This window comes from Leptopilina heterotoma, unplaced genomic scaffold, assembly GCF_015476425.1.
Source record: "Leptopilina heterotoma isolate Lh14 unplaced genomic scaffold, ASM1547642v1 Lhet_235, whole genome shotgun sequence".
In the NCBI taxonomy this organism is placed as follows: domain Eukaryota; kingdom Metazoa; phylum Arthropoda; class Insecta; order Hymenoptera; family Figitidae; genus Leptopilina; species Leptopilina heterotoma.
In genome coordinates this window covers 239,290-265,623 of record NW_025110952.1, presented here as the reverse complement: position 1 = coordinate 265,623, position 26,334 = coordinate 239,290, and the positions used below count along the sequence as shown (strand labels likewise).

Genomic DNA, 26,334 nt, shown 5'->3' with positions numbered 1-26,334 from the left:
ATTAAAATCTATAAAAGAATATAAATGAATTATTTCAAAAAAAATTTAATTAAAATTGCATTTAAAATAATTTATTTATTTCGAACAATTTTATTGAAAAATTTATAAATAAATTGAATTCTTCTGAAAAATTCTAATATTTTTGTAAATAATTGATTTTTTCGACGAAATGAAATTCAATTTTTACGAATAATTACAGATTTAAATTTAATTTTTTTTTTTAATAATTAACAGTTCCGGTAAAATTGTTTTAAAAATAATTAAAATCCTGCGATGGATTTTATTATTTATAAAAATAATTGAATTATAGTGAACATTTTTACAAACCTTTTTTTAAATAATTGGATTCTATTTGCAAATTTTATGAAAATATACTATAGATATTGAAAGTCATTGAATTATATCAAAATTTTTGAGAATAATAAGAATGTCTGTGTGGCATTTCATAAAATTTTTTTTAAAAAATAATTGAATTTCTGTGAAAAATGTTGTTATTTATGAAAATAATTGAATTCTTACGTACGATTTTATTAGAATTTTTTGAAATACTTGAATTTCAAAAAAAATGTATTATACTTTTAAAAATAATTGAATTCTTGTGATAAATGTTACTATTTATGAAAATAATTGCAATCTGTATTTTATTAAAATGCCTCAAAATAATTGAATTTTCGGGGAATAATTATGTTATTTATCTTTAATAATGGAATTCTTTCAAAGAATTATTCATGAAAATAATTGAATTACTGCAACAAATTTTATTAAAATGTTTTTAAAAAAAATTGAATTTTTGTGAAAAATTTTGTTAAATTCTTGAAAATAATATTGAATTCTTCATAAGAATTTTATATAAACATTGGTTTAAATAATTAAATTTTTTCAAAATATAATAATTATGAAAATTTTATTTTAAATAATTAAATTCTTGAGGAAAACTTTATTTGTCAATATAATTGAATTTTTCGATTAATTAATTTAAAATAGTATTAAAAATAATTGAAATTCTTCGATAAGTTTTATTTTTTATGAAAATTGAAATCTTGCTTAGAATTTTATTAAAAAAATTTTTAAGAAATTCAATTTCCATGAAATATGTTATTGTTAGTGAAAGTTATTGAATTATTATGAAGAAATTGTATAAAAATTTTCTTAAATAATTGATTTTTTTCGAAATTTTTTTGAAAATGTTATTCTTAATTAATTAAATTTCTATGGCAATTTTATTATTTATGAAAATAATTGACTTTTGGATGAATTTTATCAATTTTTTTAAAAATAATTTTATTGAATTCTTTTGCGAAATTTTGTGAAAATACGAGATATTGAAAATAATAAAATGAATTTCGAATATTTTTTGAAAATAATTGAATCGTATTAAAGAAATAGCATTTTTTTTTTTTTTTTTTTTTTTTTTTTTTTACTTTGACAAATGCATCTGACGTTAAAAAAGCAGCGTTATTATACTGCTCCGTACGCTTAAAATAATTAATCGAAGTAGTCACTATTTTCTACTTTTTTTTACTTTAACCCCTCTTGAGAGGTGATATTATTACCCCTCAAGATTCCAATCTTCTTCAAATGTACATTTTACTGGACTATTAACAATATCATCGGTATGATCTTTGAATAATAAATCAGGCAACGCAACCAAGTTACACTCAAGAATTTTTGTTTTATATTTTATGAACCCTCTCAAGATTAACAGCTTCAATATATCTATTTATCTTCTCGAAACATGAGATGAATTTCGATATATCGAAGTGAACTTCCGATACTGAAATTATGTATAATTTAAATATATGTGTTATCTGCACACTAATATATAATTTCTCACAATGGAAATTTTTAAAAAAATTCGATTTCTTTGGAAATTAAAGAAAAATTGTAAATTAATACCTCAAAATAACAAATGAACCTAAAGTTCCTTCCCCTAAGGTTTCTTTTTAACATTTTCTATGTATACCAATTTTTTTTCAACTCTCTAGATCGAAATAGCTTAGAAATGTAGGGAGAAAAAGAAAATTAGTTATTTAATAAAAAATAGCTCAATTTCGAAGTATAGAATATTTTAATATTCTTTCAGTACGTATATCTTTCTTATTCCATATAAAGACAAAATATATTTTCTTTATATTGATTGCCAGAGTTAACCGACACTGCAACTTTTACGTAATTAACCTATATTCCGACTTACGTTGATTTTTTATTTTTCACTCTACAAAAGCATAATTATTTCTAGAGTATTGAATTTTCGTAATATAGGGGTAGTTTTTAAAAACAAGCACCTTTTATTGATATATTATAATAGTCAACTTTTTATTCTTACTTTTTAGAAAACAAAAAATATCTCAAAGGCCTCTTTAATTGACCAAAAGTTTTTTCTATAATTTCTAAAAATTATTAGATACTCAAAAAAAAAGTTCTATTAAATTTATTTACAAATTCCTTTAAATGTAAAATTATTCGAAAACATCAATAGTTTTATTTAAAATAAATGTTTAAAATTTAAAATTAAAATTTTCTTTTTCATTGGAAATTTGAAATTAAGGTGTTGAAAAATTTCAAATTCAAACCTTTTCAAATTGAACAACTCATAAGAAAATTATTATACATAAAGAGGACCGACTGACAAAATCATTAGTTTATTATTATAAGAATATTGTTACTGTAATTTTTTTCCAAATTATTTCTATCATTTCAATTCAATTAACATTTTCTAGAATTTTTATAACTAAAATTTTACTTTAAATCAATAACATCAATTATTATTATTCAATTAAACTTTTTTAAAAAAAATTAATTCTACAGAATTGTTAGTTAAAAGTAACGAAAAACAATAATTTAATTCTACGAGAAATCAATTATTTTAATACAAAAATAAATAATATTGAATCTTTCTTAAATATTAATTTTTACGAAGAATTGTATTAACAACTTTTGAAAAATAATATTTAATTTCTTTTAAGGAATTTAATTAAAATTTAAATGAAATTTATTATATTAAAGAATTTTATTGTAATGTTTGAAAATAATTGAAAACTTTTTGAATTTTATTCAATTTTTTTTAAATAATTGAATTCCTGAGAAGAATTTAAATAATAATTTTTAAAAACAAAATTAATGAGAAGAATTTTATTTAAATTTTTCAAAATAATTGACTTCTTGAGAAGAATTTTTAAAAAAATTTTGACAATAATTTAATTCTTGAGAAAAATTTCCCTATCTATTTATAAAGATAATTTAATTCTTGACGAAAATTTTTGTAAAAATTTTGAAAATAATTTAATTTTTGCAAAGTATTTTATTACTTTTCAAAAGAATTGAATTCTTGTCATGAATTTTCATATATTTATCAAAATAATTCAATTTTGGAAAAGAATTTTATTAAAATTCCTTAGAATAATTTATTTTATGGGAAGAATTTATGCGATTTTGTTGTTTATCCAGCAAATTGAATTCTTTTGCAAAATTACTTAAAAAATTTTTGAAAATATTTGATTTTCTGCGACGAATAATTGAAATAATAATTGAATTCGTAAATGAAATTTTATTATTTATGAAAATAATTGAATCTTTTCGTAGAATTGTATCAAAAAGTTTTTTCTTTAATTAAATCTGTTGATAAATTTTATGAAAATAGTAAATATTGAAAATTATCGAATTGCAAAAAACTTTTGAAAAATAATTGAAATGTTGCAAAGAATTTTATTTAAATTTTGGAAAATAATTGAATTTTTGGCGAAAAATTTTGCTAAATTTATAAAAATAATTTAATTCTTGACGAGATATTCATTGAAATTTATAAATATAATTGAATTCGTGCAAAGTATGTATTTTATTCAATTTTTTTTTAAATAATTGAAATTTTGCAAAGAATTTAATTAAAATTTTTGACAATAATTGAATTCTTGAGAAGAATTATTTTGGTATTTATCAAAATAATTGAATTTTGGAAAAGAATTTCATTAAAAATCCTTGAAATATTTTTTATTTATCCTTATTAAATAATTAGCATTAAATAATGCATTATTTGCATTAAATAATTCCGTTCACTTGAAGCTATAAAATAAATTAATTGTGCCAAATAATTTTTATTTATATCAAATATCCAATTAATTGAGTGAAATAAATTAATTCTTAAAATGAGTTTTTTTTTAGAAAAAAAAATCATTATTTTGGTTTTAATAAGTTATTTATTTGATCAATATTTTTTAATATTTTTAAATATCAAATATTTTTTATTTGTTTCTATTAAATAATATACTTACATTAAATAATGTATTCTATGAATTAAATAATTTACTTTACTTATTGAAGCGATAAAATAATTTAATTGTTGTTAAATAATGTTTATTTATATCAAATAACCAATATTAGTTGAGTAAAATGAATAAATTAATTGTTTCAAATAACTCATTACTTGTATTAAATAAATTCGTATATTACAGAGGAGTCAATTAATTATTTAATTGACCCAAAATTAAGATTTATTTGATTCAAATAAATGTGATTCAAAATAATAAAATTCAAGTTACTTTGAAGCAAATAAATATTTTTCAAATAATTTAAATTAATTGAATCAAATATAGAAATGTTTCAAATAATTTAAAAATTAATTGAATCAAATATAAATATTTTTCAATTAATTTGAATTAATTGAATCAAATAAATATTTTTCAAATAATTTGAATTTATTGAATCAAATATTTTTTTCAGTGTATATTTTTGCTTTCCTTGTTTTTAGTTTGTTTCCATTTTATTATTATCACCATCGAATTACATTGTATTAATTTTTTTTTAGTTTTTTTCTTCTTGTTATTTAGTTTTATAATATAATTGATTTCTACGAAAAAGATTTCTTTTGTTTAAAAAAAGAAATAGTTTTTTGCATTATTAAATTTTTGTCACTTCTTACGTAAGAATTTTAGTAGTGAAAAAACTTGTTTTGGGTCAAGTGTCGCTTTACTTTACCTTACAACAAATGATGTAAGAATGGCAATTTTTTTTTTATTGAAAAAGAAAGATTAAAAAAAAATTTTTTGTATTCGACACCAGAGTTGGGGAAAAAAAATTAAAGAGATGGATTAAAATAAAATAACTATATACAGAGGGTAAATTTTTTGAATGTCTGATAAGCGCCCTAATTACGCCGTGACTGGAGTGCGCGCGTAAAACGCGCGAAAATTTCTAGTTTGGTGAAATTTTTTTGAGAAAATTGGGTCAAAGAGAAAAAAAAAATATTGAAGAATGAGAGAGAGAAAAATGAATGAAAAATGAAACTTACCCCATAAACCAGTCCACGGTATCGCGGAGATACTCGGGTAGTTTATCCAGCTTGGATGATTTTTAAAAAGATCACTTGCCAGTTTAGATTTTTACAGGATTTGGATCACTGCTTTTTTTTTTATTTAGAACTTTTGTTAATTTTTTAATTATTTATTTATTTACGAAATTTTGTCTAACAATGTTGGAATTTTAACACGACACTATTTAGTGCTGGACAATGTTCACTTGATAATTATTGGAGAATTTGTCAAAGCTAACATGGCGCGACACTATTGTTACCTGTGTGTTTCTTTGGTGGTTGTTCGTCGACGACGACGACGACGACGTTGTTGACGACAACGACGATGACCTCGTCGCGCACCTTCGCCGTTCGTATCCGTTGGAGTCCTTGCCACTGGACTCCCGGAGGAACGAGAAGTCGCGCGCGCACGGTTCCTCAGGATGTGAAATAATATCGCGCGTGATCTCGAGCGATCCGCGATATTTTATTATCACTTTTTATTACTATTTTTAATGACAATGATGATAATAATGAGGATAATGAGAAATTTTCATAAAACGAATACGCGACTAGCGACGACATAGGCACAAGAACAACCTCGTCGTCCCGACACACACTGCTCGGCCAGTAACAACAGCTGATCTAACCTTTAAGCTTAGGTTAGAAAAGTTTCCCAGTTCCCAATTTTGTCCAATACAGTTAAACGTGAAATGTAAACTCCAAGAGGAAACATGTCACACATACACTTGTATTTTAATCCTATAAAAATGAATAAAGTGTTTTAGAATTTTGCCAAAGAGGGTGACACATGTCAATATTCTCTAAATATCAATGTAGTTCTTCTTTATCGACAGTTGGCGATTTATCACCCTTAAAACCTAGTCGCCACTGTCGCACTTGTAAAATTAAAGAGTAAAGAATAAAACTGCATTATCGACTCTCAATATTTATCAAACAAAATATTATTCAATTTGTTAAAAGTCAGTTTTTTGATCAAAACAAGAAAATATTATTTATTAATATTCTCCTAACGTTTAATTAATTTATTTATCATTTTTAATATATTGACTATATTTTCAAACGGGGAGAAATAATTTGCTCTGGATTTGAATTTGTCCCTTGGAAAATGGGGAGAGTGTTGGAGTGGCGCTCGACAGAGGGCCTCTTGTGAGTTCTCTCGCAGGCGAGACGCGTTTCGAGTAGTATATAAGTCGAGGCGAAACGACGAAAAGACAAGATCATACTTCACAGGATCATTTCTGTAGTATATCTTCACGTCCTCTCTACCCAAAAGTGGAGTCGATGCAGCCACGATGATGAGCAGTAGCTCTTCTCTCTGAGCGTGAGAGGCTGCTGGCGAGATCATTCTTATGATTTTTCCAGTACTCGAGGATCGTTCGCTATTTGCAGTTTGTGCAAATAGTAATGGGAGTTTGAGCGTTCTGAGTGGTCTTCTATTATTTATTATAATCAAAAAAAAATTTTTTTTTAAATAATCAAAATTTAAAATCGAATATAAAAAAATATTTAAATAACAAAATTAGGTGAAATGTAAATAAATAATAAATTCAAATGACATTTTAACCACCTTCATATAATAAATATTTTAAATTAATTATTTCAAATGGCATTTTAACCACCTTCATATAATAAATATTTTAAAATAGATTAATTATTTCTTAAAATTATAACTGTTCTTCATACTATCATTTTAATCATGCAACAAACTTATTTCATTTATTCAATATAAATCCATCGAAATAATTCAATTATTTTCTCAAATTTCAATTTTTCAAAGGATTTCAATTATTTTCAAAAATTTTAATAAAATTCAATTATCTTCATAAAATGTAAAAGTATTTTGAAGATTTCAATTATTTTCAAAAAATCTTCATAAAATTCTTCCTAAAAATTTAATGATCTTTTTAAAAAATTAAATTTTATTTGTATAGGTAAGATTTCAATTATTTTTATTAATAATAAAATTCTTCGTAAGAATTCAATTATCTTCATTAAAAAATATTTAATTCTTTGGAAGATTTCAATTATTTTCATAAATAATAAAATTTTTCAAAGGATTTCAATTATTTTCAAAAATTTTAATACAATTTTTCGCAAGAATTTAATTATCTTTAGAAAAAAAAATCCTTTGATAGATTTAAATTATTTTCATTTTATAATAAAATTCTTCGGAGGATTTCAATAATTATTTACAAAACAATTTTAATTAACTTTAAAAATCAAATATTTCATTATAATTATCAACAGACAAGATTATTTAAAAAAAAAATTTCTAATTCTTTTGTTTAAATTCAATTATTTTCAATTAAAATTATTTAAAAAACTACTTTATTTAAAAAAAGCACGAAAACTCTAATAAAATTGTTTAAAAAAGTAAAATTTTCTATAAATAATTTTAATAAAATTTTAATAGTAAAATTATTATTCACAATTATAAAATTATTAAATAAATTAATTATATTCAAAATAAAAATTTTTTGAAAGAATTCAATTTGTTGTCAAAACCTTTAATAGTATCTATTCTTCGAAAGAATTTAATTATTTTTTTAAAAGAAATTTTTCATAAAATTCCATTTTCTTTCATGATTTTTAATTAAAATTATTGAAGAAACTCCATTATTTAAAAAAAAAAATTCAAGGAAATTCTTCAAAAGAATTTAATTCAGATTTTTTTAAATATTAGAAAATTGTATTATGAAAAAAAAAACATTCGGAAATAATTCGCTATCAAAATTGTTTTTTCCACATGAAATAATTTTGGATAATGGAAAGAAGACAATTTTTATTAAAATTCTTTAATTTTTTAAATTAACAATAAATTATATATATATACATATATATTTGAATCAATTATTATTTATAATATAATTACAATATAATAATTAACTGTAACGCTGTACATTGCAATGATTTCTTGTAATAGTTTTAAGTACTTTACGTAACAATTGTTCAAGACAACGTCGAAATGTAATGCCACACATTGCGTAAAGTAAAAAATTTATACTAAAGTTAGTATAGTACAAAAGCATAAAGAATTGTTGTAAACACCACAGTAAAGTAGGAGTATCCCTCCTTGCCAAGGCGAAAAAGTAAACACAGAACCGGATGACGTAACTGAAAATAAAAGAAAAGGACACAAATATAGATATTTATTATTTATTTTAGTTGTTATTAGTTGTTGCAATTTTTTTAATGTTCAAAACAATTTTAAGATTACATATTATATATGGGACCTGGTCTCATACAATATGGCGGATGTGCTTTTTAAAAATTCAACGGATTTACTTGAAATTCATTATTCGGGGGTTTTTTTAGGTTAAGTCCAGAATTTAAAAAAAATCAATTTTGGAGCAATTAGAAATAATTGGACCGAAATTGAATTATTAAAAAAAAAAAATAAATAAAATTCAACTATGTTCAAAATTTGAAAAAAATTCTCGTAAAAATCCCAACTATCTTTATAATAAATAAATAATATATAATAAATAACATTGTATGCAAACATTTAATTATTTTCATAAATATAATAAAAATTTCAATTATTTTCATAAATGCGATAAAATTTTTTTTAAGGAATTCAATTATTATTTTCATAAAAAATATAATTTAAAATTCTAGAAAATAATAATATTAAATTAAAATGATGAAAATTATTTTTCTTCTATTTTCTAAAAATAAAATAATAAATAAATGCTTTTTTGTTTCTTAACTTTTTTAATAATTTTTCTTTTCAAATAAATTTTCAATTTTAAAATTAATATATGTATGGAAAATCATCGAATTCTTGCAAAGAATTTTATCAAAAAAATTTAATAATAATATAGAATTTCTTCAAAGAATTTTATTATTTAAAAAAATATAAAACTAAATTCTCGCAAAGAATTTTATTCAAATTTTTCAAAATCCTATAATTTAAATTCTTTTGAAGAAATTCTTTTAAATTTTTTTTTAAACTAATGGAGTTTGTTTAATAATTTTAATTAAAAATTTTGAAAGCAATTAAATTTTATGAAGAATAATTTTATTAAAATAATTAAATTCTTGCGAAGAATTTTACTATTTATAAAAATAATTGAATTGTTTCGAAAAGAATTTATTAAAATTTTAGAAAATAAATTAATTTTATGTTAATATTTGAAAATTTAAAATTCTTTCGTGAAATTCTATTGAAATTGTTTTGAAAAGAATTGAATTTCTGCAATAAGGATTTTTACTATTTTTTAAAAATAATTGAATTATTGTGAAAAATTTTACTATTTATCAAAATAATTGAAATATTTTGAGGAATTTATTAAAATTTTAAGAAATAATTAAATATTGTTATGAAGAATTTTATAGAAATAATTAAAAAAAAAATAATTAAATTTTTTCGAGAAATTTAATAATAAAGTTATATTTTGAAAATAATTCAATTTCTTTAAAGAATTTTATTATTTTTTGAAAATAAAAATAAAATAATAATTAAATAAAATTTAATATAAAGTTATATTTCGAAAATAATTCAATTTCTTTAAGGAATTTTATTATTTTTTGAAAATAATTGAATTCTTTCAATTTGATTCAATTAAAATTATTTTGAAAATAATTGAATTTTTGTAAAGATTTTACTATTTAAAAAAATAATTGATTAAATTTTTTTTTTTTTTTTATATAAATCATTTTTAAATTTTAATTTCAAATACGTAGAAAATAAAGATTATTTTTTTAATTAAGTACCTTGGCAAATTTAATAGAATGAATACAGTGCTTATAAGTAGAAGCATTTTTGTAATGCTTTGTTGATTTCTTGTCGATACTGGATTTCGTGATGAAGAATTCACATCTGAAAATATTAAAAATATATTTAGAATCTATTTCTAATTAATTAAAAGTGTTATTATTATTTTCTAAAAAGAATAATGGAATTAATTATTTTTTAACCAAGAAAGAATAAACGTCTTTTATAATTTTATTTTAAAAGAAAAAAATTTCCCGTATTTTATGCTTGTTATATAAATGAAATTGTATAACATTTTGTAGTCCAGCACATTTTTATAAATTTTTAAAAGTTTTTCATTTTTCATTTTTATCAACTAAAACCTGCTTTTTGAAAAAACTAATTATTAAAATTTTCCATATTCTGATTTTTGAAATTTAAAATTATTTTCAATTTCAATTTTCGAAAATTCAAATGCATATATGTACAATAAATTAATATACAAATACCTATTAAAATATTTTATAAAATTATTTTCGTATGTAAATTGTACGATATTTGGATAAATTTAGAGAAATTACAAATAATTGCAGAAATTCATTTTTTATTTTCAAAAGTAATAAAACTCTTAGCAAAAATTTAATTATGTGTGTTCAAACATTTTTTTAAAATTCTCGTCAAAATTTCAATCGTTTTTATGGAAATAATAAAATTATTTTCCAAAATTTAAATATTTTTAAAAAATTGCAATAAAATTCTCATCAAAATTTCAATTGTTTTTATAGAAATAATAAAATTATTTTCCAAAATTTAATTATTTTCAAAAATTTTAATAAAATTCTTTTGGCAAAATTCAAATTCTTTTCAAAAATTATCCTCTGTTCAATGATTTTTCAATATTTACTATTTTAATAAATTTTTCCAAAAGAATTCAATTTAATTAAAAAAAAATTTTTTTAATTCTACGCAAACCTTTTATTTACTTTAAAAAAATAATAAAACTTTCACAGAAATTCAATTATTTACAAATTTTTTATAAATTTCTTCGTAATATCATTCAATTATTTCGATAAATAGCAAAATTTTACCTGGGATTCAATTATTTTCGTAAATAATGAAATTTTTGCCAGGAATTCAATTATTATTTTTATAAATAATAAAACTCAATGCTAAATTTCAATTATTTTTAATAAAATTTTAATGCGGAATTTCTCAAAAAGTGTATTAAAATTCGTCAAAAGAATTCAATTATTTAATAATTTTTTTAAATTCTCCTTAAAAATTTAATTGTTTTTATAGAAATAATAAAATTATTTTCAAAAATTTTAATAAAATTCTCATCAAAATTTTAATTTTTTTCAAAAATTTTCCTCAATTCAATGATTTTTAATATCTACTATTTTAATAAAAATTTTCCAAAAGAATTCAATTATTTAAACAAAAATTTAATAAAATTTCACTTTTTCGCAATGATTCAATTTTTTTTAATAAATAATAAAAGTTTGGACAAAGATTAAATTATTTTCATAAATATTAAAACTCATCTGAAAATTTCAATTATTTGTAATACAATTACAAATTTATCAATTATACAATTATACAATTATACAATTTATCTAATTTGCTCAACAAATTTAATTATTCTTAAGATTTTTATTAAGATTCGTCGAAAGAATTTAATTATTTAAAAATTTATTGATAAAATTCTTTATTTGAATTCAATTGAGCAATTATTCAATAAATTATTTATTTTTTATTGAAATAAAATTGAACTTTTCGTAGAATTTTCCAATAAAAATTGATTTCAAATTAATTATTTCAGTTTAAATTTCAGATAATAATTGAATATTAAATGCATTATATAGCATTAATTTATAGAAATAATTAAATTTTGAAAAGGTTTCAAATTAAAATCTTTGAAAAATTTTAATTTTTCATACTTTTAACTAACAATTCTGTAGAAGAATTAATTTTTTTTTTTTTTTTTGAAAAAGTTTATTTCAATATTTTACTTGAAATTTTTTTGTTTTGAAGTTTTTATTCTCTTAATTTATATTTAATAATTGAAGAATTTCCGAATAATATTGAAGTTTTGTAAAATTGAATTGTAAACAAAATGAATTTTAAAATTTTCAAGAGAACTTTTTCAAAAATTATTGAAAATAATTTATTTTTAGAAGAATTTTAGTAAAAAACACTAAAAAAAAAATTTAATTTTGAAAAAATTACAAATTATTGTAGAAATCGGCAGAAATTCAATTATTTTCAAGAGTAATAAAAATTCTTCGCAGAAATTAAATTATGTTCAAAAATAATAAAATTCCTTTTATGAATTCAATTATTTTCATAAATATTAAAACTCATTGCATAATTTCAAATTATTTTTAATACAATTTTAATCGAATATCTCGAGAAAAATGCAATTAATTCTTAAAAATTTTATTAAAATTTGTCAAAAGAATTCAATTGTTTAAAAATTTTATACTAAAATTCTTTATATGAGAATTCAATTTTAAAAAACATTCAAATATTCAATAAATTATTTACTTTTGTATTTAAATAATTGAATTCTCGTAAAATTTTTTAATAAAATTTGATACAAAAATTAATTTTAGTTCAAATTTTAGATAATAATTAAATATTTATTTATTTATTTATTTACAACATAAGATCCCGCGATCCAAAATGGATCATAAATGGGTAACGAGAAGTCGTTATTAAATATTAAAAGCAATGTAGCGTGAATTTTTAGAAATAATTGAATTTTAAAAAAGTTTAGGTTGAATTTTTTTTATATTATTTGAAGTTTTTATTTATTTTATATATAATGAGAAAAGCTAAAATTGGAAAACTTACGAACACATCTTGCAAGAACATCAGAAACTTGATATGGACTTCTTGGCGTTGAGGGAATTGCCACTATTGAAGGTTGATGCCTTGAATGTTGCGAATGGCTACTTTTTGAGGAGTGGAATGATTGTTGAGAGGGATGTCTTCTTCCACTAATACCAGTATTTAATGGAATACCGTTCACTTCATTTTGACCACTACTTGCAGTCTGAAAACAAAAAATTTTTTTATTTTTATTGTTACAAACTTATTTATTATTTTTTCGAAAGTTGAAAAATTTACCTCTATAATAATTATTATTAGTTATCCCGTTTTGAATGATTATAATAAAAACAATAATAATTTTTAATAATTTTTTTTTTTTTTTTTTTTTTTTTTTAATGAACGAAAATATTTTTTTACTTTTATTTTTAATAAATAAAAATGTCAAACTGTTGACATAACAATAATGCGAATTATAGAACAAAAAAATTGCAACAAAAAAACACTGTAACTTCACGTGAGAACAAATTATCTTGATTATTATCATATAACTTGGAATTTTTTAGCTTCGTTAATTTTTTCTATACAATTTTATCTTCCATCACTATTTTATATGATAGATAAAAAGAATATCCCAACCAAAGTGTAACACCTGTTATAATATATCTGGTTATACAAGAAAGTATGTCACACATCAGTGTTGTTTCTTCTTTTATAGAATAAATGACAATTTATCATTAAATAAAATGTTGAACTGTTATTAATCAAAGTTGTGTGTAATAATACTTGTATACCAGATGCTACTTCTCCAACCTTCGAAACATTTTTCCAACAAAAAAAAAAAAACAAACAAAATAAATAAAACAACATTATCTGGAAACTAAAATTATTTTTTATTTCAAGATAAGAAAAAAAGTGACTGTCATTACAAAGTACTATTAAAAATCACTTATTGGGGAATTCATGTCTTGGTATTCGAGTTGTCCATTAATTTTCGATAAAACTATACGTTTCTTAATCAATTTACAATTTTACATCTTTAATATTGTATCTTCAAGCGATCACGTTATTTAAAGTTGAGAACTGAACGAACAAACTTGTTCTCTAATTAAGTTCTCTTGGGAAAATAATTAATTATTGTAATTAATTATAGTAAACACAAGTAATATAATAAATTTGTTTTTTGAAATTGTGCTTTTTCAAAAAAAAATTTGGGAATTCAAAATAAAAATTTTGTTTCTACATTTCTGCATATACATTCGTAAGTAAAAATTTAATTCATAAAATTTGTCGAAAAACTCACATATTATATTACAGAGAAAACTATACGTTAAATTCATCACATTTTTCAAATATACAAAAATAAATAAAGAGCGAAAAAGAATAAATAAAACGAGTATAACAAACAACAAACAAGTAAAATATAAAATAATTCATATCTTTTTTGAAGGCGAATGTATATTCTAAAATAGAATGGAATTTTCACTGTTTACATAAAAATTGACCTAGAATTAATTTTTTTCCATTTAATTTATTATTTATTTAAAAATATTTAATATATTTTATTAATTCTTTTTATTATAAAGTGCATTCATTATATAATTTTAAAACAGAAATTCTTATTTCCTTTATGTAGAAAAAATCATCAATCCGGAAGTATTTCAACAAGATTTCCCATCTTAAAATTACTTGAACTTTAATAAAAAAAAAACAAGCAAATAATAAACGTTGAGAGGGTGAAATTAGAAGGCTACAATATACAATCAACATTCACGAGAATGTATGTAAGATTGAGAAACATTAAAGCTGAACTAGACAAACGTGCAACGACAACAATCCCATTATTTCTAAATGAAAAAAATTCTCAAATTAATTGGACTTTTTGCAATTTTTCTTATAAGGAAAAAATTAAACATTGTACAAATTTGAAAAATGTGCGAAAATACATTTCTAAGATGAGAATTTTAAAAAGATGGTTAAAAAACTTTCTTAAGAGAAATATTACAGAAGATCAATTTACTGAATTGAATCGTCATTATTTATATGCTGTGGAAATTGGAAGTTTTGTTTAAAAAATTACTATTATGAATTGTTTAATACAGTTAAATTTTTTTAATTTTATACATTAACCGTCACTTCAAACTATTATTTGCTGTAAAGGAAAAAAAAAATTGTATTTATCACTTCAAAACATTATTTGCTGCAAAGGAAAAAATGGTATTTTATAATTTTATACGTTAACCTCACTTTAAACTATTATTTGCTAAAAAAAAGGAAAAAAATGATTAATATTAACTTCTTTGTAGAACGTAATATGTAATTATGGCAACAGACTTAGTGTACTACTGCGCATTTGTAATTGCCGTAATTCACTACTGCGCATGACTAGATCCTACAGTTTACTACTGCGCATGCGCAACCATCATAGTTCACTTCTGCGCTTGCGTAAATACCAAAGTTCATTGTTGTGCCGTAGTTCGCTGCTGCGCATTTACAAATATCTCATTTGTTCTTCTGTTAGTTGGCTATGCCTATAAAGTCATTGAAGAAGAAATATCTCATTTATAATTAATTAATTAATAATAATGTACATAACATAAAAAAAGAATTTAGTGTACAAATCGATGTAAATTTTAATTACAACGAATTTTAAAATCAAGTAACCATTTTTTTCTACCTTCCTTAATTTAAAACCAATTTCAATTCCTGACATTTGCTATAATTACATTTTCATTTCGTGAATTTACTACTAAAATTTATGTGAATTACCAACCTAATATCAACTTATAGGGATAAACGATTTACGACGACAAGATTTTAAATACAAATATGCAATTGAAGAATACATCGTTATTGATTGTTATTAAATGAGAAACATGTTCAGAACTTCTGGAAAAAGTTCCCCAGGGATTTGAAGTTTTACTGCGTTGCTAATTTTGAAATATAAATTAGTAAAGTAACTACAATATATATCTTATTAGAGATTCGAAAACAACGACACGTGTAGAGTAGACAAAATAACTTCTGAAACTTTTGCCATTATTTCAGTTTCCAATTAAAGTGTTCTCCCTTCTAGTAATGTTAAAGTCAAAATGTTGTAGTAAATTTTCAATTCTCCAATGTAAGTCATTTTGTCCACAACAATTCGTACATTGATTCCGAAATCAATAGAACCAGCCAAATAATTGATAAGAAGAAACTTTTAATGCGAGATATTTGCGTAACACTTCTCCTGCGAAAAGTAGAAGGGACAGAAAATATCCAACAATTAATACGAAGAGAAGTACAGTTTTCAGTTCAGACACAGCACCAACGACGTTCGCTTTTATCAATTTTTTCTTGTAATTGATGATGTCGAAAAGTAACTCATGGTTCGAAATGTTATTCGCCCATTTAGTACGCAAACCAGATTGAACGATAGCACCAATCAGTTTATCAATTCTTGGTTTGTAGGGTGTACTTCTTTCTAATACTACTATTCGTCTTACATTAAACAATTTCTGCTTGAGTACCCTACTAAGAGGATTTCCAACTGCATCTCTTAATAATTCCACTAACTGTCTTGCATAGGATGTAAATATAATACAAGAAACGTTCTTGTGTTTCACAAGAGTGGAAATACATCCAGTATCGATAAGTTCGTGAGGAATCATTTTTTCCTTCAGTAGTTTTACATCTTCTGAATCATCATCAAGTAATCTGTAAAGACTAGGATGAATCATTGGGGCGAAGGGCGATTTCGCCAAATCAATGAACGTATCGATCGCAACTTCATTTGAATTACTTAATTTAGTTGCAGTTAGACCAGCCAAAAAGCTAATGGAACAGTAAAAACCAATTGCTGTCAGGTATAAGAAGATGATTCGATTACCAAAATTTGTGGGTTGCTGAGGTATTACTGTGTATAATACCATAGCTGCAATGTATTCTGGTTTCCAAAAGTTATTTTCACTTTTGTGTCTACTTATTACTACCCACATTATGATAACAAAAGTTATGAAGAAAACCATTTTGGATAATAGATTTTTCACGCTTAGATATTCTTCCTCAGTGCTAGTGTGGGTAATGGGCATTAGAGCAACCAACGCTTCCATTTCAATCGTACTTGAATATTCGTATAATGTACCGTCTGCAGCTGGCCGAAAATTCATGTTCGTAGTGATAAGAATACTAATTTCGTTGTTTATAAGTTTCTTTAACATTCCGGTTGCTTTACTTCCCACAAATACACCAATTGTTGAATTTACGTTCGAATCAATATGTGTTGTAAAATTCATAGCTTCAGATAAAGTGTAAAACTGTTGAACATCTACACCACTACAATTTGTTAGTCGTCCAGCTTTGTCATATGTAGCTAAACTGAAAGGTGGTTTCAGGTTTAAACCACTCCTTATCAGGTAACCCCGAAGATTTAATAGTTTATTTGGAAACCAATCTGTTGTTACAGAACATACTTTTCTTAAATATGTCTCCGCAAAAGGATTGTAAAAATGAACAAACGGTCGTTGTTTCCTATAGATTAAATTTTTTTTATGTTTGTTTTCTATTTCGAGTATTGTTAAATCCAGAAATTGTTTCAACCACATTTGATGGAGAAATTCTTTGTATGATGATTTTTGCTTAGTCAAGGAAATCAGTAGTGTTTTAGGACGAGATTTGGCTGGTGAAAGATTCGTTAAATAGTTCAGAGATGGAGAAATGGAGGAAGATTTATTATTAGGAGTAGAACTGACCAGGAGGAATAGGGATGTATCTCTTGGAATACAGAACGATGGTTGCTTCTTTGATTTCATTAAATCTTCTGATGACATTTTTTCAACATCGATTCGAATATAGGGCAAATTTCGTAATACTGTCGCAATTATGTTTCTCTCTATCGACAAAGTATTCGGATTAGTTAGCAGTACAACTTGATAGGGTTTGAAATTTTTCTCCACGTAGTTGTTTAAATGATCCATACATTCTTCTATTCCTGTAGCAATTAATGGCACGATATATAAGAGTATAAAAAAATAATTTCTACTTTGAATAAACATTTTTTACTATTACTGAATTTTGTCACGAAATAAGAATGTTAAAATATAAAGATTTTTGTAGGTAATCAGAGGTGTATTCTTCAGTAGCCAAGAATGGATTAAAGTGAGAATTATATGACGAACGTTTGAAATTTATAACTTCACCTTGTGGAATTGAAAATTACTTTGTAATACATGTATTCGTGGCAAATGATTGTTTTTGTATGAATGCTTCCATTAGATGTTTATTTAGTGTAAAGCAAATGTTAACCATTCCTGAACAATAAAAATTTCTTTAATTTTAAGATGATGAAAACCTTGAAAAAATGTGTATATTCCTTTAAAAGTTTACAAACGTCGGTAACAATTTTATTCTTCGTTTACTTTTCATAGAAAAGAAAATTGTTTGCGAAATCGAAAATACAAAATACTGCGTATAATGTCACAGGAAAATTATTTGCAAATATATAGTAATCGATTGTAATTTTCCTTTGCATTCTATCCTCGTTATTTGAGAACGTATTCCCTGAAGGGTAAGTTTGTACTCCAAAGATTAACGAACAGAACATTTTTCTCTGCAAGACTCAAATCAAAGTTTGTCACAGTTTTCAAATGACTTTTAAATTTATTATGACACATCATTTTATTTACTAGTTGTTAAATAACTTATTAATTTTAGAGAAACGAATGGCGTAAACTTTTGATGATAAATTTGCATTAATGTAAAATGATTACTTATTGGCTGGTAATTGTGTTATCAATGTTTTGTAGATCGAGGTAATAAAGTATGGTTATGAGTGAGAAATGTCGAATAGCAGGTAATGATAAAGTTACCTCATTAGCAGTCTAATGGATTACTTTTATTTTGTTATAAAATGATTAGCTTTATAAAAATCTAATACATAAATAACAGCTATTAATAATATTAATAACACTTGTTTAAACTTTTCAATCGACGTATCTTTCATTTCTCTACCCCATTCACTTTACCCTACTAAAAATAAAATCACAAAACGAGAGAAATTTAGTCAGAATCTCTGATGATTTTAGGCTGCATTTGTTACGATTGCAGCCAGAGAACGTCAGGCTTGAGTCATGTTTAATCAGAAAGCTTCAAAAGTAGTCAGGTTTTTTATATAAAGTCGACACCCTTTTTTACCTGGAAAAAGGTCAACTGACCGTCATAAAATTGAAGGGAAATTATTCTTTTTATTTGTTTATATTCATATTTATTTAAACATTATACTTGTTTTTCATCGACTTAGAATTCATCTAACAATATATGCTCTTATTATGCATGCAGTATATCCTTTAGAACTTAAATTCAAAAATGATATCCTTTTTTATTTAATAATTACGGTTTTCGAGATACGTTACAGTTTTCTTAAAAAAATGTTTTTTATAATAAATTTTAGATATTTGTTATTGTGGAGATTTCTAGATTTTGAATTTATATTCATTTTACTTGAAATTTTAAAATTGCAAAACTTTTGAGCAATAAAAATTAGGTTAGAAACCCGAAACTCGTAACAATAGACCCGCGATTCTATTGTGAAAAAAGGGCTACGCACAAATTTCAAGTTTTAATGATACTTTACATTTACCGACTATATTTCGGTGAGGGGCTGTAAATAAAAAAAAAGATTTCAATGCTCAATAATCGCAATCCATAAACATCAGGATTCAACAGGAGCATAAAAAATCCTTTAGTCAGAATTAACCAAAAGCTTCAGGAAACGTCAAAGTAGTCACAAAACATCAAAATTCCTATGCCACTGTTTGCTTCAGTTTCAAAATTTCTATTCGAGCTGCTTGAAGAGCTTCTATGGAAGCTTCTATAAAAGAAAGTAATGATACATCATTATTTCCTTAATAGAATTTAATTCTTCAGAATTGTTGAGGCAGTCCTGCCAGATTTGGATTTACTATATGTCCACTTTTAAAGTGGACATAAGGTAGACATAAGGTAATCGTTGAAAAAAACTATTTAGAAAGTGTTATATGTATAGGAAAAGGAAGTATTGATAATGTAAAATGGATATTTAGAGATTCGATTTAATCAAAAATTGCAATTAATAAAGCTCTAAATAATAAATAATTACTTGAAATTCCTGACAGATTCGATAACATAAATGTACATAGGTGGTTAGACTTCAAATAGTGGAAAAAAGTTCATAAAAAAAATTAAAAATGTTAGAAAAAGCTCTTATAATTAATAAATTAACTATTCTGTAGTCGATTTATCCATTATTTAAGTTGAATTAAATCGTAAATTGTTCAATTATTAATGATAAATATGCGAACTGTGAGACCTGTCAATGTATTGGTAACATGCGTGATACTTGTAGCAGAAAGCAGACTACGATTGACTACGATCCTACGATCATATTCTGAACGGCGGAACGAAAGGAACTGATTTAGATAATCGCTGGAAGTTTCAAAATGATGTGTAAATATAGTAAACATTGAAAAAATTGCTTTCTTTGATTTAAGAGATATTACTAATAAATCATATCTTTTACTTTTAAAAAACGTTTTTTTAAAACAATGTGATCAAAAATAAGAAATTTAGCAAAACTTTTTCGATTATTAAAATAAATGAATTTATTTAAATAAATATTATTCAAAGCTAAAAATCAGTATTTTACTTAGAAAAATAAATTTGAATAAATTTTTTTTAACAATTTCATGTAAAAAATAAATAACATGAACAATTAATTTTGATTGAAAATTAATTATTATTATTATTATATTTAGTAGAATATAAAAAATAACTCCTCCTACTTTAAGAAAGCAATTTTTTTATTCGTTGGTTCAACAGTACAAAAAGGAAGTGGATTTTTAATTTTTAAAAAGTTACAATTAGTCTTTACTCATTAAGAAAAAAAGGCTTCTGGCCAATAAAAATAAGCACCTCCTATTTTCAAAGTGCAATTTTTTATTTGTTGGTTGAGTTAAAGAAAATGGAGAAAGTAATTAATATTTGAAAAATAACATATCTTACCAACCCCACAAGAAAAAATGCATGATTTAGACCAACAAAAATAATAAACAAACTCCTCCCATTTCTTAATTTCACAATATGGGTGAAGTGCAAAAATTAGATTTTAATTACATTTCTTCTGATTCTTCGTCAATATTTTGCTCGCAGTCTTAATTCTGGCCCCTTTCCTCTATTTCGATTTTCCGAATTTTTAGCATTTCTTGAACAGCAAGATGACAATATGGGTCACATACCGATAATATTGATTTGGTAGTAACTTTTTCAGTTCAGTCATGAATGTGGTGTTAGGCGAAGCCTTATTAACTGTTATTTCCATTATTTTCAGGTCACTTTTATTTTCCTTAAGTATCTTAAAGAAACAAGTCACAATCTTTTCCTTTCGGCTAGCCATGAGACGATTAAAAGTTCAATACAAGAGATTGAATTTTCTGATCATTGTCAAGAAAATGGGTCATTTTCATTTTTAACATTAATTTCGTAAATTTACTTTTAAAATTTATGGAAATTACTCACCTAATTTTAACTTGTAGGGAAACGATTTACGACAAAATTTTAAATACACAATTGCAGAATAAATTGTTTTTGATTCTTGTTAAATGAGAAACATGTTCAAAACTTCTGGAGATAACAAAACAATTACAAAATGTGTGGAGTATAATAAAATACTTAAACTATTGTCGTTATTAACTTTACAGACACAGTTTCTAATTAAGGGATTTTGCATTCTTGTAATGTTAAAGCCAAATATGGTAATAAGTTTCCAATTCCCCAATGTAAGTTAATTTGTCCACAGCAATTCGTACCTTGATTTCGCCAAATCAATAAAAGTATCTATCGCAACTTTATTTGAATTGCTTAATTTAGTTGCAGTTAGACCAGCCAAAAAGCTAATGGAACAGTAGAAACCAATTGCTATCAGGTATACGAAGAAGATTCGATTACCAAAATGTATTGGTTGCTTCTGTACAGATGTTCCTAGTATAATAGCTGCAATGTATTCTGGTTTCCAAAAGTTATTTTCATTTTTGTAATTACTTATTACTTTCCCCATTATGATAACGAAAATTATGAAGAAAACCATCTTGGAGAATAGATTTTTAACGCTTAGATATTCTTCCTCAGTGTTAGTGTGGGTAATTGGCATTAGAGCAACCAACGATTCCATTTCAATCGTATTTGAATATTCATATAATGTACTGTCTGCATCTGGTCGTACATAGATATACGATGTGATAAGAATAATAATCTCGTTTTTCATAAGTTTTTTTAATATTCCGGTTGCATTACTTCCCACGAATACACCAATTGTTGAGTTTACGTTCGAATCGATATCAGGTAACCCCGAAGATTCAATAGTTTATTTGCAAACCAATTTGTTTTTGCGGAACATACTTTTCTTGAATATGTCTTTGCAAAAGGATTGTAATAATAAACAAACGGTCGTTGTTTCCAATTGATCAAATTTTGTTCCTGATATTTGTTCTCTATTTCGCGAATTGTTAAATCCAGGAATTTTTTTAGCCACATTTGGTGGAGAAATTCTTGGTATGATGATTTTCGTTTAGTTAAGGTAATCAGTAATGTTTTGGGACGAACTTTGGCGGGTGAAAGATTCGTTAAATAATTCAGAGATGACAAAAAGGAGGAAGATTTCTAAATATTAGTAGAATTGACCAGGAGGAATAGGGATGTATCTCTTGGAACACCGAACGATGGTTGCTTCTTTGATTTCATTAAATCCTCTGATGACATTTTTTCAACATCAATTCGAATATCGGGCAAATTTCGTAATACTGACGCAATTATGTCTCTCTCTATCGAGAAAGTATTCGGATTAGTTAGCAGTACAACTTGATAGGGTTTGAAATTCTTTTCCACGTAGTTGTTTAAATTATGCATACATTCTTCTATTCTTGTAGCAATTAATGGCACGGTTGATTTTAAATATTTAAGTTAATTGATTGAAAGAATTGAATTCAGAATTTTATTAATCTATGTGAATTTAAATATATTTAAAAATAAGAATATTTTGAAGAATATAAGTAAGAAAAGTATATTAAAGATACAAATAAAATTTAAAAGGAATTTTTCTAAAAAAATTGTTTTAAAAAATATATATACGAAAAGTGATAATTTAAAAAAGAAATTAAAATTTAAAGGATGTTATTTGAGACAAATAAAGGAAATATAAATAATTACAAACATATATTGTATTAGATGAAGTGATTAGTGTTAGTGATTTTGTTAAAAAGAAAACAGGGTATTAAATATCAAAGCTCTGTCCTGTGGTTTGAAGATCTTCTTTTATTTTACATTATTAAAAAATCAGAGTTTATTAAAAAATAAAAAAAAGGAAAAAAAAATCTGTTATAAAGAACCTATCATGATAGTACTATCACCTGTGATAGTAATAAGATACTTTTCTGTTTCCGATTAAAATAATAATATTGTAATATTAAAGGTGAAAGAAGTTGGTGAGTTGATTATTAATTATTCTATATTTCGCACATTTATATACATTCACACGTTAATCTACATAAGAACATAACAATTATTTTATAAACAACAAATAATTATTAAGCATAAAACATTTACCTTAAGATGATTATTTTTGAGTCTTATAGTTGTAATAAAACACTATAATGTGTGTAATATAATTCCTACACTTTATTCAACTTGAAATACCCCGAGATTAGAAATATAATGTGTATCGTATAATTTTAGATGTTTTGACAATTATAGTTATTTCAAACAATTAGTTTACAATATGATTACTTTATAATTCTCTTGCAATAGTTAATGCAAATATGATATATATTGTGTTGTGTGTGAAATAATAATAGTTAACTTACAAATTTAATTCATCAATAAAATTAACAAATTTTATATTTTGTTATTACCTTTAAACCATTGTCATATTCTTTAAATATAGACAGATTTATTTCACTTGCTCATGTATTGAATATGGGCAATGTTTGACATAAAAATTCCTTACTGTTTCTTTTCTTTTATTCCTTTTCAAAGAATCTAGTTTAATTTGTTCCAACAATAGTATATGATAGATTGATAAATTTAAATCAACTTTAAATATTCAAACTACATGGTAACTGCATAAAAATATTTGGTTGATGATATTATTTAAATGATCAATTTTCAAGTCCGATGGACGAAGGTCAAAATTTTTAATTTCAACTCTTTCTCCGACTTTGCGAGAAATATAAATTCTATCGATTTACGGGACAAACAATAATTTACGCAGCTTTACTGCAGTAGAAATAACAAATTCAGAATCATTCGTTAAATCGATCAAAGGTCCTTATTCCACCTTCAAATTAATACAAAACGAAAGAGTAAGGATACCAGTGCACAATTGTCTTTGTTTGAATAATTTATAAGTTATCTATGTGTTTTAAGTGAGCTTAGTTCTAATTAAAAAATTTCCAATTTTTAATGACGTTATAATATAAAGAATTATTAAAGATAATAAATTAAAAAATTCTTTTAATAATTACGAATTCATATACCAAACAAATACAATGAGTAACATTGAAGAATAGAATAATTATTATTTAACTTTCATTTCATAAATTTACTTTTAAAATTTATGTGAATTACTCACCTACTTTTAACTTATAGGGAAACGATTTAAGACGACAAGATTTTAAATACAAATATGCAATTGAAGAATACATCGTTATTGATTGTTATTAAATGAGAAACATGTTCAGAACTTCTGGAAAAAGTTCCCCAGGGATTTGAAGTTTTACTGCGTTGCTAATTTTGAAATATAAATTAGTAAAGTACCCACAATATATATCTTATTAGAGATTCGAAAACAACGACATGTGAAGAGTAGACAAAATAACTTCTGAAACTTTTGCCATTATTTTTGTTTCTAATTAAAGTGTTCTCCCTTCTAGTAATGTTAAAGTCAAAATGTTGTAGTAAATTTCCAATTCTCCAATGTAAGTCATTTTGTCCACAACAATTCGTACATTGATTCCGAAATCAATAGAACCAGCCAAATAATTGAAAAGAAGAAACTTTTAATGCGAGATATTTGCGTAACACTTCTCCGGCGAAAACTAGAAGGGAAAGAAAATAACATAAAATCAATACCAAGAGAAGAACAGTTTTCAGTTTAGACACAGCACCAACGTCGTTCGCTTTTATTAATCTTTTCTTGTAATTGATAATGTCGAAAAGTAACTCATGATTCGAAATGTTATTCGCCCATTTAGTACGCAAACCAGATTGAACAATAGCACCAATCAGTTTATCAATTCTTGGTTTGTAGGGTGTACTTCTTTCTAATACTACTGTTCGTCTTACATTAAACAAATTCTGCTTGAGTACCTTACTGAGAGGATTTCCATCAGCATCTCTTAATAATTCCACTAACTGTCTTGCATAGGCTGTAAGTATAATACAAGAAACGTTCTTGTGTTTCACAAGAGTGGAAATACATTCAGTATCAACAAGTTCGTCAGGTATCATTTTTTCCTTCAATAGTTTCACATCTTCTGAATCGTCACCGAGTAATCTGTAAATATTAGGACTAATCATTGTGAATAAAGGCGATTTCGCCAAATCGATGAACGTATCGATCGCAACTTCATTTGAATTACTAAATTTAGTTGCAGTTAGACCAGCCAAAAAGCTAATGGAACAGTAGAAACCAATTGCTATCAGGTATATGAAGAAGATTCGATTACCAAAATTTATTGGTTGCTGGTGTATTGCTGTTCCTAGTATAATAGCTGCAATGTATTCTGGTTTCCAAAAGTTATTTCCATTTTTGTAATTACTTAATACTTTCCACATTATGATAACAAAAGTTACGAAGAAAAACATCTGGGAGAATAGATTTTTAACGCTTAGATATTCTTCCTCAGTGTTAGTGTGAGTAATGGGTATTAGCGCAACCATCGATTCCATTTCAATCGTACTTGAATATTCGTATAATGCACCGTCTGCAGCTGGCCGAATATTGATGTTCGAAGTGATAAGAATACCAATTTCGTTGTTCATAAGTTTCTTAAACATTCCAGTGGCTTTATTTCCGACCACTACACCAATTGTTGAGTTTACGTTCGAATCGATATGAGTTGTAAAATTCATAGCTTCAGATAAAGTGTAAAACTGCTGAACATCTACACCACTAGAATTTGTTAATCGTCCAGCTTTGTCATATGTAGGTAAACTGAAAGGTGGTTTCAGGTGTAAACCACTCCTTATCAGATAACCCCGAAGATTTAATAGTTTATTTGGAAACCAATCTGTTTTTGCGGAACATACTTTCCTTGAATACGTCATCGCAAAAGGATTGTAATAATGAACAAACGGTCGTTGTTTCCCATGGATAAAATTTTGTTCCTGATGTTTGTTTTGTATTTCGAGTATTGTTAAATCCAGAAATAGTTTCAACCACATTTGATGGAGAAATTCTTGGTATGATGATTTTCGTTTAGTCAAGGAA

At 24.2% G+C, this 26,334-nt stretch overlaps 2 protein-coding genes and 1 non-coding gene across 7 annotated transcripts in view; 1 reads left to right on the top strand and 2 right to left on the bottom strand.

Annotated features, from left to right (window-relative positions):
- Positions 1 to 5,983, bottom strand: part of LOC122502604 (MOB kinase activator-like 2) — a 65,627-nt gene extending 59,644 nt beyond the window's left edge. The window contains exon 1 of one of the 3 annotated variants that reach the window (XM_043612750.1): positions 5,285 to 5,983. Coding sequence is in view for 1 of the 3 variants with exons in the window: in XM_043612755.1 (XP_043468690.1) it covers positions 5,285 to 5,289 (5 nt within the window). In the remaining 2 variants the exon portion in view is untranslated. The remainder of the gene's footprint in view (positions 1 to 5,284) is intronic. The other 2 variants (XM_043612753.1, XM_043612755.1) reach the window with 2 other exon arrangements.
- Positions 5,984 to 6,521: 538 nt separating this feature from the next.
- Positions 6,522 to 6,738, top strand: LOC122502713. The gene has a single exon (XR_006301658.1). It is a non-coding gene; the product is annotated as a small nucleolar RNA U3 (small nucleolar RNA).
- Positions 6,739 to 8,087: 1,349 nt separating this feature from the next.
- LOC122502614 (thyrotropin-releasing hormone receptor-like) overlaps positions 8,088 to 26,334 on the bottom strand; it is a 43,951-nt gene continuing 25,704 nt past the window's right edge. For all 3 annotated transcript variants that reach the window (XM_043612765.1, XM_043612764.1, XM_043612766.1), the window contains 3 exons: positions 12,861 to 13,062; positions 10,025 to 10,130; positions 8,088 to 8,422 (listed from right to left, as the gene is read on the bottom strand). In XM_043612765.1, coding sequence (XP_043468700.1) covers positions 8,191 to 8,422; positions 10,025 to 10,130; positions 12,861 to 13,062 — 540 coding nt within the window. In that variant the 3' untranslated portion in view covers positions 8,088 to 8,190. The remainder of the gene's footprint in view (positions 8,423 to 10,024; positions 10,131 to 12,860; positions 13,063 to 26,334) is intronic.